This window comes from Thermobia domestica, chromosome 15 (genome assembly GCF_964235325.1).
Source record: "Thermobia domestica chromosome 15, izTheDome1.hap1.1, whole genome shotgun sequence".
Classification (NCBI taxonomy): Eukaryota; Metazoa; Arthropoda; class Insecta; order Zygentoma; family Lepismatidae; genus Thermobia; species Thermobia domestica.
The window spans coordinates 111,229,771-111,244,916 of record NC_137468.1 but is presented as its reverse complement, the minus strand read 5'-3'; the positions used below and the strand labels follow the sequence as shown (position 1 = coordinate 111,244,916).

At 34.6% G+C, this 15,146-nt stretch overlaps 1 protein-coding gene across 2 annotated transcripts in view; it reads right to left on the bottom strand.

The window, feature by feature from the left end:
- The window catches only part of Hmt-1 (ABC transporter ATP-binding protein/permease Hmt-1), a 92,713-nt gene that overhangs the window by 73,136 nt on the left and 4,431 nt on the right, over positions 1-15,146 (bottom strand). For both annotated transcript variants that reach the window (XM_081740056.1, XM_081740055.1), the window contains exon 2: positions 6,686-7,190. In XM_081740056.1, coding sequence (XP_081596182.1) covers positions 6,686-7,182 — 497 coding nt within the window. In that variant the 5' untranslated portion in view covers positions 7,183-7,190. The remainder of the gene's footprint in view (positions 1-6,685; positions 7,191-15,146) is intronic.

Genomic DNA, 15,146 nt, shown 5'->3' with positions numbered 1-15,146 from the left:
ATTTTTTTTTTATTTATCACTAAGTTTTGACGCAGTAATTGTTATTTTCGCATGACATTAGTGAGTAAAATGTTCTGTTTAAGGTCCATACTCTAATCTTACGTTTTCCCGAAGCTACATGAAGATATAGTCGGAAATCGAACCGAATAATTACTGGTGTTGGCCTTTATATGGATCCCCCCTTTCCTACTGTTTCTGTAGGTTGTCGGGCACTTGTAATTAAGGTTCACCAGTAATTACTAAAGGATAATTTTGTGGTCCTGCATAGCGTACCGAACACCGGATAATGATATATCTTACATTCCTGTATTTGGGTTCAAGTCCCGGGATATATAGCGATTAAATCTTATACCATTGCAAGTAGCAGACCCTTCGAAAATTTCTCAACAGTTCACAATTCATGTCTAAAGTTGTGCATGACAATGTTTGATTAATTCTCAGTGTCCATACACTCACATCACGATTATCATCATTTGTTTCCTTCCCATTAGCAACATTATCAACACTAACTCCGAACTTATGTTGTAATATATCTTGGCATTAAGTTATCGGAATTTTCAATTATGACTTCTATCTCCCTCTTTCGGCGAAGCTAGAAGTCACTATCGAAAATTTCAGAGATTTAATATCAAGACGTGTTACAAGGTAACTTCCACAGTTAATGTTTAAACAGGCATCACTTCGTTTCTGTACAAAATTATCAGCACTATTTATGTATGTGATATGCGATCTATAATGTCAGATTTCAAGGTGCCTTGAAATTTTGTGTTTGTTCCAAAATCGGTTATAGAACATTAAAGTTACGATAGGCCACGCTGACAAAGCAATGAAAAAATGGGACGTTTCTGGGTGGCACAGGCATTTCCGTGGAGGTTCTATCACTAACGCTACCATGCTCCTGAACCAGGTTTCGAAGGAGGAGTAGCAGGAATGTTTTCTCCGATGTCATATGGGTAAAAGCTGCTGCAACGAACTAACTTGAAAGAAATATACTGCAAATTCGCTTATTATACATTGTTTTCGCAAAATAAATGAATTCTGGGAATTTTAAAATCTACTTCGTAAAACAATATGATCGAAAGTAAATCGTGAGCATTTTTAATGCTGTTAGAACATATAAAAGAAACAACAACAATACAATAATAATAATAAATAAATAAATAAATAAATAAGTAAATTACAGTACCAAGAAAATCACGTTATGTCAAGTGTGATAGGAAAAGGTCAAAAGCTGAAGAAACCTGAAATAATAGAAACCATGACTCGGAGAAGTGGATGAGGGCAGAGCAACCTAAGTCCACAATACCAATACGTTTTACGACATATTTTTGAACTTACTTCATAACTACAATTAAAACATAATTTGTTTGAATTTAATGGGAGATCCGAACAACATCGGGAATCAAACCCGTATTCCCTATAATTATTATGCTAAATTATACCTGCACCAAGATAATAAATCTTTATGGAAAATCTGATTTGTGAATTGTATGTAAGCAACAAAGGTAAACTGTGTTTACTATTTTGATTTCTTGAAATCAAAAGTAAGCAATGTCACCAACTCACATTAACCCATTTGGTGGCATAATTTTTCTACTGTGTATATTTGATTGCATGTTACATATTTTCTTATACATTTAACACATATTCGAAAAAAGAAAAGAGTACGGTTGTGTGTACCGGGGTACGTCTGGTACAATCTGTCCTATATATAGGACATTGGCCATTTAGGTTGATAATATTTAAAAAGTAAAAATTATACGTGATTTCGACTCACGCCAGTTTTATTAAACTACTATTTTTGCAAGACTACATACTGGTATATTATGTTCTAAAATCAATACACAGCATTTTTACATTAGCGATCATAATCATCAAAGCATGACACTATGCAAAAACCAACATTACATTGATGGTACGATGTTACCAGTTTCTTCGGTCTTGCATCTTCTTTGCTTTCTTTCGTGATTTCGTATTAACGTATGTTTGCTTACTTTTCGTGTCTTGACACTTTCTACAGAATCCCTGTGTTTCTGGGTGAATTCTTGTTGCTGGAGACAACGAGAGTAATGGCATAGTAATATTTCTGTGAAGGAATAGTAATGCATGCTGAAGGTCCACCTGTTGCTAATTTACGTTTTAAGTTTATTATGCTTTATTTTAGAATAAAAAAATCTTGTATTTTATAATTACTGCATACATAAAGTTTACTTAGTATATTTAGTGAGAATTGAAATATCTTAAAAACCGGTAGGTCAAGTGTCCAATGTCCTGTATACAGGACACTAGAATAACAAGGTCTCTATATCAAAAGTTTTATGTTGCAGATTTAAACAAGAATAAAACCAGAAAGAATAATATTTGGAGAGTATAAAATAATTGCTTACCTTAGATTTATTCGTTCTTTTCATGTTTTATTCATACCACAAGTTAATCTTGATCGACAGTAAAAAATTCAGCTATTTCAGGGTACAATAGTTCCCTTTAAATTGCACCAATTTCCCACAAACCATATTGGAAGAAAACATGTGCCTTTCCGATCATGCGCATACAGGAGCAAATTTTATTTGATTAATCAGTGTTGAATACTGACATATTTTATCGCTGTCCTATATATAGGACATTGGCGCCAAATGGGTTAAACAACTGGCTCAAAGTAGTATACGCAGTTCAATTATTCTTACAGACTTTAGTAACATTTGTGGTCAGGAGATGGAAAAGATGACAAAGACACAGTAGTTTTGTTTCTAGTTCATATTAATTATCTTACACACACTAAACTTTCCTGACTACTTTAAAACCTCTCTCTCTTAGTCTTATGAAAATCCCACTCAATGGACGAAACCTTGAAGTATACATATTAAATCAAGAAAAAGTTTTTGGAAACTTTCTGATTATTAATTAATTGGTTGATTAGCTAGGACATCAACATCCCTTTTAATTCAAATAGTACAAGATTCCCATATCGTGATATCCACATAAACATACTTGGACCTCACCAGATGAAATTAACACATACCGTCATCAAACTGATAACGTTTTAGTAGACAGAAGACGAATGTTAGCATAATTGATATTCGTTCGTTTAGAGGAACAGATTGTAATATTCATCACTGTATGGTAACATTGGTTATAAGAGAGAAGTTATCGTTGAAAAACGCAAATAATCAGCATCTGATAACGGAAAGGTTTAATTTAAAGAAATTAGAGAGAGAGTCAAGTCAGAGAAAAATATCAGATTAAATGTCGAATAGATTCTCTGTTTTAGAAGGTTGGAAATGTACTAGTATTGAGGATCCTTGGGATGAAATTAAGGATAGCATTCGAATTTCGACGAAAGAAAAACTGGATAACGAGTTAATATATTGGAACAAACCACGATTCGACCAAAAATTTGCTAAACTAGCAGAAAGAGGAAAATAGGCAAAGAAACGCGCTGGATACAAAATCCGCGCGATAAATCTGTACAAAATTTCGCTGATATCAGGTGGGAAACTTCCTAAATTTTAAGGACAAAGAAACGTGATCTTTTTGAAAGCTCAAATTATTGAACTGAACAGTACAAGTAAAAATACTTGGAGCATGTATAAAGACATCAATAATTTAAGGACGTGTATCAACCTCGTGCTTACATATGGAGATGGACAAGTTTTCATGGATATTATTTTGAATAGGTGGAAAGATTTCTTTTACACATTGCTAAACATGCAGTCAAATAATAATTTCGAGGAGAAAGTGAAATGCATACAGCAGAACCGTCTAACCGAACAGATATAGAAATTGCTATAAAGAAATTAAACATATATTATGGGCGTAGATAAAATTATCGCTAAGGTAATATTAATTGGACGGGAATAATTGTCAAACGAGATACACAAAATCATTCTTCTCGTCGGGAACAAGGAGGAATCGTCACAAGACTGGAATCAATCACTGTTCCAATTCACAAGAAAGGTGACAAAACTGATTGTAATAATTATCAAGGCATTTCTCTTTAGTCAACATCCTATAAAAATCCTCTCGATCATTGTTAGGAAGACAGAAACCATCGCATATTTAATTATTGGAGATTATTAGTGTGAATTTATGTGAAATCGATCAACTATCGACCAGATATTTACCATTCGCCAAATACTCGAAAAGAAATTGGAATTCAACACTAGGATACATTAAGTACTTATTGATTTCGGAAAGGCATACGACTCGGTTAGGAGGGAAACATCGCACAACGTTCTTACCGAATTTGGTACACCAAAAAAGCAAATTTGATTAAAAAGATTTGTTTACATGACACCCAAAGTAAATACTTGACCACGAACTTTTACATTGAAAATGGCCTGATATGTTGTGCCATGATTATTCAATTTTCTTCTGGTATACGCTGTAAGGAAACAAAATAGCAACCAACACCTAGAGATAAATTGAACTCACCACATCACGGCTTATTCCAATTAAGTCAATCTGATAGTTGATACGGGGACAATAGAAAAATGCAGAGATTTTATTAAACGCCTGAAGGAACATGGGTTTAGAAGTAAGTGCAAAGCAAACTAAATACATGGAAATTCACAGTGACTACTGTAAACTATGGATACACCAAAATATCAGTTAATACTTTCGACAACGTGGACACTTTGAAATATATTGTAATGTCCCACGTGATGTAGTGAATAAACAATTCTACACGTCAGTGTTTACAAATACCACCACGTGGTTTGGCAAGATGATTTCACACCAGATAGATCTACAATCACCTGTAGACGACGGGCTTCTGGCCTCTCCCACGGAGCAGCAGCGCCACCGCCACCCAAGGAACCCTATAAACTGGCTGGACGACGGCAGTTCTGTACCAGTTTTCTGGTGACCCTCCTACTGTTTGCCACGGAACATTAGGAGTAACCTAACCCCAGGCCTCTAGTCTGTTACGGGACTACGCCTATCCTATCCCTGGCTTAGCCTGCTACGGGGATATGTTAGCCACTTAACCCTCCTCTGCTTGCTACGGAGCATTGGTTCCTTAATTCCCCTCTGCTTAGCCTGCTACGGGACTCTGTAGAGATCCTGTCTGCGACCTTACGGTAAAAGATTACCTACAACTAACCTTGTAAACTAGAGATATTATCTGTACAATATTTTGTAAAAATACTTTTTATAGTAGAGATTTTATAATAAAAACCGGTAGTGGGAGTCAATTCCGGACACACTTTTTATTAACGCTCTACCTATACCTATATGGGACAAAGTTTTACAATATAGAATTAACATTAACAGTCCAAAACTACATCAACGAAGAAATTAAATGTCGACTGCAAGAAGGAAGTTTGTGTTATTATTCAGTTCAAACTCTCTTGTCTTCACGAATTTCGCTGAAGAATTGAGTTGATTTTTAGTTTAGCGTCCCGTTCAGCAGCGAGGCTATATGAGACGTGGACCTACTGATTAACGTGGAATCCGAACCACATGAGCTCCCGCCGGGAATCGAACCCGGGTCTCCCACGCCAAAGACGCGTACGCTAACCGCTTAGCCACGAGGGAGCTCGCGCTGAAGAATTCGAAGCTTAAAATATATAAAATAATAATAGGCCTGTTGTGCTGTATGGCTGTGAAACATGTTCGCTTGCTTTGGGGGAAGAACAAAGACAAAGTACTTGAGAACTCAAGAGGGATGGAAATAGTGAGTGATAGAAACTCCACAATGAGGAACTGCATAATTTATACCATTTACCTAACATTGTTAGGTTCAGTAAATCTAAGAGGCTCAGATAGGCACGTTATGTAGCCAGAATGGTAGAAAGAGGAACGCTTTCAAAATTTTAACTGCAAATACAATCAGAGAAAAGACCATTAGGAAGATTTAGGTGAAGTTGGGTGGACAACATTACGATGGATCTCGCAAAAATAGGAATACAAAGTAGAAACTGGATCCATTTGTTTAAGGACAGAAATCAAAGAAGAGATTATGTGGACGTGACAATGAACCTCCGAGAGATTATGTGGACGTGACAATGAACCGAACCTCAGTGAGATTATGGGGAACATGGGCCTACAGATTAAAGTGGGATTCGAACCACACAAGCTGCTACCAGGAATCACACCAGAGTTTCACGCGCTTTTGGCAGTTATGCTAACCATACAGCTACGAGGAAATTCTACTAATTTCTCTTCTCTAAATAATCCTTATTAATTATATTATATACTAAAGGAAAATTAGACTACGACAGATTTATCTGTGTTATTCCATCGTTACCCTTAGTGTACAAAAATATTTAACTTAATATAAATAAAATTTATACACTAATAAAGTATTGAGCAAGCAAAGAGAAATTTGTAAATTAATAAAGCATCGAGCAAGCGTATTTTCGCTTAGCAATTAGATTATCCGGGTTTGAATCCGAGACACGGCATCCTAACAATAGGTTTTTCAAAGGGTTTTCCCACAGAATGCTAGGATGGCATCTTTGAATACACACTCTCACCTACTCCTATCTTAAATACTCTCCATGTTCTATTATTAATTGTCTGCAGTGCATAATGATCTCACAATTGTACCAGGAACTTGGTTAATAATAATACGAAAAGACCAAATAGGAGACAAAGGATAGAATGCTAAGAAAGTGTAAATACAGAAGTTAAAATTAGTATATAAGCACGACATGCTCAAAATTTGTATGATTATTGTACTTACTTCTGTAAATTGAACCACCAATCAGCAGCACGCAGATTTAGAAATGCCAAATTTTCTGTGATAAAAACTAGCGTCCAAAATGCTAGCAGCACTAACCCATGACCCCGAGTAGGAGTAGATGGTAACATATAATGTCTTTCCAGATAAATGAGAATCATAGATAAAGGCCATATTAACGACGTCAAACATACAGTCAACACCATGTAGCCATATATTGCACTATTATCAAACACGGATGTCTGTAAAATAAATCTACAAATGCACAACAGAGGAACGAAACAAGACAAAAACATTTGAAATTTGAATAACTTTGAATGTGGCAAAGTATAAGAGGATATCTGAGTAGCATATTTCCTGTATGCCCATATCTGTATTGTGCCAAATAGTACAATAAATCCTGCTATACTTGACGTTGCTACTGTTTCCATGAAGCACTCGGACACTCCATGATTGATCCATATATCCTCAAGGGTTATGTTGGGTGGGCAGAATCTCATACTGGTATCTGAAAGAAGTAAATAAGAAATCAAATTGTAAATAAAACGACCCTAGTATTTTAAAATCACATATAATTTTTAATTAAACTATAAACAAACCTAAATTTTAAAGAAATCTACTTAAATGACTACTTACCTTTATTAGTATTAAATAAATTATTACTGGAACAGTTATAAGGCAGTAATCATTTAATAAAGTGATCCCTAAGTACGATTTCTAATTTCAAGAAATGCTGCAATTAAAATGTCCAATTATTTGGTTTCATTGTAAACAATATTCTCCAACTCAAATACGTTAAGGATCTTTGATCAAACTCTCATATCTTTCAAACAATGCACGGAACAGTTCCATAGGTTACTTATGCATGAGTCTAAGTTTTTACATATTTTCAGCAACATGCAGTACTGCACCATGAAAATAATTTCTGTGGGAATTATTCATTGCAATTATGATAGGATGCTTGAAACATCTGCTAGAGAAACTATTTCGCCTAGGGAAAGGTAATTGCAACTGTTTATTTTTTAGTTACAAATAGAAATGAGTGGTTAGTAGAACTAACCACCGAGCCTTAAAAATAGTTTTATGGTTATTAACTGCGCTAACTACCTTGCTCCTTGCTGTTAATGCATCATATATATCTTAGTTTAACGCCCGACGCAAATATCCTAGATATTAATGTAGATAGAAGATAATAAATGTAAATGAATGATGATGAAAGAATTGGAGGGATCAGAAAAAGTGAAAGGGAAACCCCCGACTAAACCTACAACATTCTCACACTAGATGAATCTCTACAAAACCACGCCTTTGATCATAACAGAAACAGTTTCCAACAATTTTTTCCCTTCTTTGTTTTACTCCCCTCGCTGTGTTCTTGTCCAGGAGGAGCTGACGAGGCAGAAGATTATTGTTTTGCAACATCCTCCATACCACCCGATTTCGCATCATGCGATTTCGATCTCCTTCCCCGCTTGAAAGCTAAGTTATATGGATGTCGCTTTCATTCTCCCGAGGGGATCACCACTACCACAAAGGATGCCCTACGGGAGATGTCTGCTAACGCCAACATTTTTTAAAAAAATGTTTTCAATGGCTCTGCGAACATTTGCAAAAGTGCATAGCTGCCAATGGTGACTATTTCGAAAGTCAGTGTAGATCTGTGTAAATGTCTTGTGTGTGTACGTTTACGCTGAACACAGCAATCATGTCAACATCTGGGTTCTACTGGTTGCCTATATTCTACGCGCCAGTCCACGAATTCATTTACTGAACTAGTATAATCGTAAGTCAGTTTACTTCCACTTTCAATAATAAAGCTGTTGACTTTAAAAAAAAAAAAAAAAAAATTGTTCCTTTTTAATACAAAAAATCAAATTATACCGGTAGTAATTCATGGTGTTACGCATTTAAAGGGACACAAACTGTTTTTTAAAGATCAACAGCTTAAAGGGCATTTATTCCGTTACGCTCCGCCAGCTTTTAAACATGGCAATAATGATTTATGAATTGGTTAGGTCAGTTTAGGTTCATTCACCGATTTTAGTCGAGCAGTCCCGGGCTCTAAATGAAACACCTTTTTAAGCCCAGTCATCATGAGTCGGGCTGGGTTTCTCCTCATTCACATCAGGCAAATGACGGGATGGCCCATCATACAGGTCACGGGCCGCTTACCCCTTCCCGAGATAATGTGCTCGCCGAAGGACGTTATCCCTCATACATGGGAAGCTTAAGGATATAGATGCCGGTAATGCCTAAATAAATAACTTACCTTAGCACATTCGTTTGGCAGGGCGGGTGGCAAGTTTTTACTTTGACTCGGACACTCACTAGAAGCTAACTTAACCTAGCCTAACCTAATATAGTTTAAATGAAGTGAAAACCACCTTCTATGAAAACCGGTTCTTGTCATTGTCCGAGTAAAAGCAAAATAATACCCAACGGGCTTATCGCAACTTAATCTCACCAAAGGATTCTTCTCCTGCCATAAAAGTCGTGTTCAATTAGTGACTTGTGTAAACTATTGTTTTATGTCTCATATCATGTGAACACTTCAACTGTTGAATTTTTACCTGTATATATATTTGAGAAATATTGACATTTTTTTTTCTTCTGAGATTTAGTATCTCCCCCAATCTTGCACATGTAATATCTCCAGTGTTACTTACTTCACCAAATATAGCTAAGCGCAGTGCTGTAGTCCTAAAATTTTCAGAGGGTATGCGCTGTTTGTGATCATCTATGATTATCAATAAAGACATAGAAAATATTTTTTAATGAACTATGTAAAATGCGTGTATTAGTTAATTCATTTAAAATAAAAAGGATACATTACGTATCATAGTCAAAAGCATTTCATGTTATTCTCTTGATGATACTCTTTATCCTAAATCATACTACCAATAACATAAATGGATGTAAGTATGGGGAAGGAATTAACTCACTCCGAGAAGAAACAAAAAATAGCGCCCGATGTGTCGGAAATAAGAAAATTGTGCCCAAATTTAATTCTATAAAAGTAATAAGACTTTTCTTTTCAACAATAGGTTCTAAATTTCTCAAAGTTACGTATTACCATCTGCATGACATTGAAAATATTCATACCTAAGTTTTAAAATATCGAACAAGTTTGATTTGCTTCAGCATAGAACAAGGTATTAAGCAATTGAAATATCACAGTCATCGATCTATCCCCTCATCTTAAAACTAACAATTTTGTGTTTTGGTTCCTTCCTGTATAATAAGGACTCACATATTTGAATACCTGCTAAGAATATAAAAGAAAGAAAAAAAAACGCGATATAGTCACTTTATCATTGGAGTCATGCTTCGATGAAATAAATATAAAGGAAATAAAAGTAGAAAGTGCTATACGCTTTGAAGCAGAAAGTATACTCTGATGACTACGGTTAAGCAGAGGGTATACAGTGTGTACCGCAGTTTACCCTCGACTACAGCCCTGGCTGAGCGAACGAAGGAGATTAGAAGCTCCGCTAGAGCCTGTATTTTTTACTACTTTTATCATAATTTAGACAAAAACAAGGTACTCGTTTCTGGACCCATGACACGAAATAGGGGAATGCTAAATGCCATCCTTTTCTTTATATATATATATATATATATATAGAGAGAGAGAGAGAGAGAGAGAGAGAGAGAGAGAGATGCAAGGGCTCGGAAAAAACCGGCTTTTTTGGGAAAAAAACTCGGTTTTTTCTGCTTCGCTTTTTTGCTTGGGAAATTTTGGGCTTTTTTCAAAATTCTGCTTTAAATTCATAAAACAGACTTTGTTTCGCTTCTCTATAACACAAAAAGTCATTTAATTAGTGGTTGATGCTGATAATAATATAAAATCTCGAAAATAAACCATGAATTTCGAAAATATATTTCAAACAATTTTACTTCAACATATTTACATTATGAATTCCAAAGGATTAACCAATGTATATAATAAGAAGTTTTTAACTTCCTATATACAAATGTAAGCAGAGTTGGCAAGAACCATGGTTGTTTTTGAAAATGCCAAAAACCCGTTTTTAGGGGGATGTTTAAACCAGGCTTTTTTGGTTTAAACCAGGTTTTTTGATTTAGATATTTCGCTTTATGTGTTTATATTACATATTCACAGAAATAAGTCTGTTTCGCCTTTGTGTTGTTATGCAACAGCGGGGTTATGCTGGAAGAAGTCCCATAAGCTTAAAGAAGTCCGGTCAGTAAATGTCTTAAATTGAGAAGCTCCCGCCCTAGCCATCGGGAAAATCCCGTCATTACTTGAAATGTAAAACAATAACGGGAAAATCCTGTTATTGCTTTGCATGTAAAATTTAAAGGTCAACATATCATAATCAGTACGCTAAAACTGAGGTATTAAATTACAAATTTAGTACGTAGATATCATTGAAACTCCAATCCAAGCTAATGTTGGAAGCTACGTAGGCAATCGATAAATTTTGCCAATTTCTATCAATATATTTAAGCAATTTTGGCTTCTTTATAAAACAACAGGCATTTAGGCATGCAGAAATATACAATTTGGTTTCGTTTCGTATATTTAGGCTTAACATCCTTACGTAATACCGAGGTTATCAAGGAGAAGACTTTCGCTTAAAGTGACATCAGAACAGCTACTTGGTTTACGCATGAAAGAAGGGTTGTGGTTCGACCGAGAATTGAACACGGGACACCTTGATTAAAAGGTGAAAGGGAAATAAAACTAATGCAGGTGGTTTGATATGTGGAAACGTCACCATGAAGTTCACACGATTCGTATTTTTCGTTCTTTTTATTTTATTTTATTTTTTTTTTTTTTGGTTTAAACCAGTTATTAAAAAAAAGTTGGTGTAAAGCAGCCAACCCTAAAAGTTAACACTTCTTTTAAAAAAATACATAAATAACTAGCAAAACTGTATGTAGTATTTTTACTTCAAAATATTCCATACCCCCTTTTTGAATCAAAATAAAACATAAGAGAAATATTAGGCTGCACATCTAGAGCGTTTGATTCTGTATATTCTTGAAATTCTACACTTAAGTTTTATATAACCACCATCACGGTTTACCCAATCCTCAAGTTTTCTTGATTTTTAACAAGAGGGATTCAACATATCATTACGGAACCCCCCCCCCCCCCAAAAAAAAAAGGACTACGGAATATATTTAAGTTAAGCTAAATACAACTGCACAACAAACATGACTGAGTGGTTAGTTTTTGCTCTTCTATCGGGAAGTCCGGGATTCAACCCAGCATTCGATCATTCTAACAAAGCTTTTCTTCATTCCATCTGTGAATGTAGAAATAGTGCGTGTACTGTGAGTTGGTCGACTTCCTTTCTTATTGTTTTAAAATCGTTATTATTACTAATTACCAGCAGTGACGGTTTTGCGAAGGTTAGGGGGGCGGTCTTTTGGACTGAAGCCTGTTCCCCAAAGTTACGGAATGTCTGTAACAAACGAAATATTTATTAGTTATGCCTTTACTCATAAACTTTAAGCTCCCGTCAAATAAAAATTACGAATGTTTAGAAAAACTAAAAATTAGTAAGATAAACCCCTCCCAAAATACTTTTCTAAATTCGCCACTGATTCTCAGTATAAAATGATCCGGAAGATTATTGCTAAACGTATAAATGAAGCGAAATATTAGTTATGCCTATACTCATAAACTTCAAGCACCTCCCAAATAAAATTAGGACTTTTTAGAACACGAAACAATCAGGGAAACCCCTCCTAAAGTACTTTTCTAAATCCGCTACTGATTATTTGTATAAATTGGTATTCAAGGTTGTGTCCGGAAAATTATTGCTAAATCACTGCACAGCTACACTATAACAGAAATGTGGAAGTACGGTTTGACGGATATATTGAAAACGTACGCTTTGACGAATATATAGAAAAACGTATGTTTAACTTTTGCGCTAGAAGCTAGAGTACTAAGTTCTTAGAAATGAAACACGGATGACAAATTGAAATGATCTAGAGAAGAAAAAAAATGTCGAAAGCTCAAAAGTTAAAATAAAGTTAAATAGCCTCTAAAATTGCCCTCAAATACTACATTCTTCATGTTAGCTTTAATTCGTTAAACATGTGATCCATCCATCTTGATGGTGAATTTCAGAGCGAAATATCACATTTAGGTCATGGAATTCTTATCTAACTATAGAATATACTATAAGAAAGCTATTTAGATAGAAAAATCATGAAAGTGAAACAAGCCAAAATTTCCAAAATTCTCGTTTTTTCCCAAAAAAGCCGGCTTTTTATGTGAAAAAAACCATCGATTCAAAAAAGCCGGCTTTTTTGCATATATATATAATGAAATTACAAAATTCCGAACTGAACATGAACGACTGACACGATATGCCCAAGTGGGCCCAGCTCGAAAAAACCCACCGGGTTTTTTTGGGTTGTACCCACCTTAAAACCCACCTGGGTTTTTGAGCTTTTTGTTAGTACATTATTGGTACAACTAACATGATCACATTGAAAGTGATTTTTATCAGATTTTGGACTTTCGTTGGGCGAATTAGATGCTTTCAAACAACAACATTCAACATAAGACCTTTATAAATTTTTATCAGATTTTGGAGTTTCCTTGGGCGAATTAGATGATTTTCCGTTAAGGTATACAAAACATTCAACTTAAGACTTTTATAAAATTATGAATGCAGTGAATGAATAAAACATACTTACCTTAGCTTGAGATAATGATAGAACAAATTAATGTATGGATTATGCTTATAGAGTATTTGGAGTAAAATATGCAATTTTGTATTTTAGGAAATACTTTCCGTGAATAGTGTTCTCGGCGAGGCCGAGGAAAGTTATCCTTCATAGATTTGACGGGTTTAAGGTAATAGGTGCGGGTACTACCAGTAAATATGTAAATATATTAGTAAAACTATTAGTATTGTTTCTTACCTTTCATGGTAACACAAGTATTCTTCAGGAAAATTTGGTTTTCTAACAACAGTTTGGTTCAGTCATTTGTTGCTACTCTTCAAATAAGCATTCTATAAAATGAACACCAGCAAAAATTCTTGTCAAATTTAAGAAGCTTAATTTTCGGAGCAACTGGTACGGAAGTAAAGCTTATTATTTCAAGTGCTGAACTCAAACTTCTAGAAAGCTACGTTTTCGGGCAAAACCTGTTATGAAAGAACTGCTCGGGAAGTTCCCGCAATTGAACGCGCAAAGCATCGAAAGTGAATACTTCAACAATAAAACTATTTATTTTACACTGGAAGATATTTAATTTCATTTAAGGCATTTTGAAACATTTACTTTTTAAAATATGAATTATATCTTTATTAATTGTTTTAAATTAATTTTCGAGAAAGAACCGTCTTGCAACAATGCTCGGGAAATTCCCTTAATTGAATGCACAAAGCATCGAAAGTGAACTTCAACAATAGAACCATTAAACCATTTATTTTATGCTGGATGATATTTCATATAAGACATTTTGAAACATTTATTTTATAAAACATGAATCATATCTTTGTTCTAAATTAATATATTTGGTATTCATATTTGGCGAACGTCACTGAGGCTCCTGGGATGATTCGTTCTACATTTGTTGGTTTGTCTGCCTGTTAGAGATGAAGGGGTCGGAAAAAAAACGGCTTTTTTGGGGGGGAAAAAGCTCGGTTTTTTCTGCTTCGCTTTTTTGCTTCGGAAATTTTGGTCTTTTTTCAAAATTTTGCTTTAAATTGATAAAGCAGATTTTCTTTCGCTTCTCTACAGCACAAAAACTCATTTAATTAGTGGATGATGTAGGTAATAATGTAAAACCTAAAATAAACCATGAATTTCGAAAAGATTTTTTTTTTTTAATTCTTAACATATTTACATTATGAATTCCTAAGGATAAGAAAATAGATGTACTAATTTTTTAACCTCTTGTACACAAAAGTAAGTACAGTACTTTTATTTTTAAAAATTATACACAAATAACTAGCAAAATTGTATGTATTATTTTTACTTCAAAATATCACACACCCTGTTTTTAGAACAAAATAAAATAAAACATGAGAGAAATACATTTTTATGGTAATCTTAAAGGGTGCACTTCAAGAGCTTGGTTTCGGGTGGTTCTGCACATTCTTAAAACTTTTAAGTTTTAACTTTCATATACATTGTATGGATATTTCGAACAAATTTTTCATTCATTGATCACATACGTAATAATCTGCTACCACCTATCAGGTGCTTCAGATCTGGAAAATCGGTAAAATTCCGAATTCTATAATGCACTGACTGTTCCTTAAGCTTGTTTAGAATCGGGCAAGTACCGAATTTTCTGTTCATGGATCATATACGTAATAGACCGTTCATCTGATCGTATGGTTTCCTAGGCTTTTAACCACCCTCACGGTTTACCCAGTCCTGAAGGTTTCTGAATTTTTAACGACAGAAATTCAACTATTTTGTTTTAAAAAAGGAAAAAACTATGGAATACATTAAGAAGAAT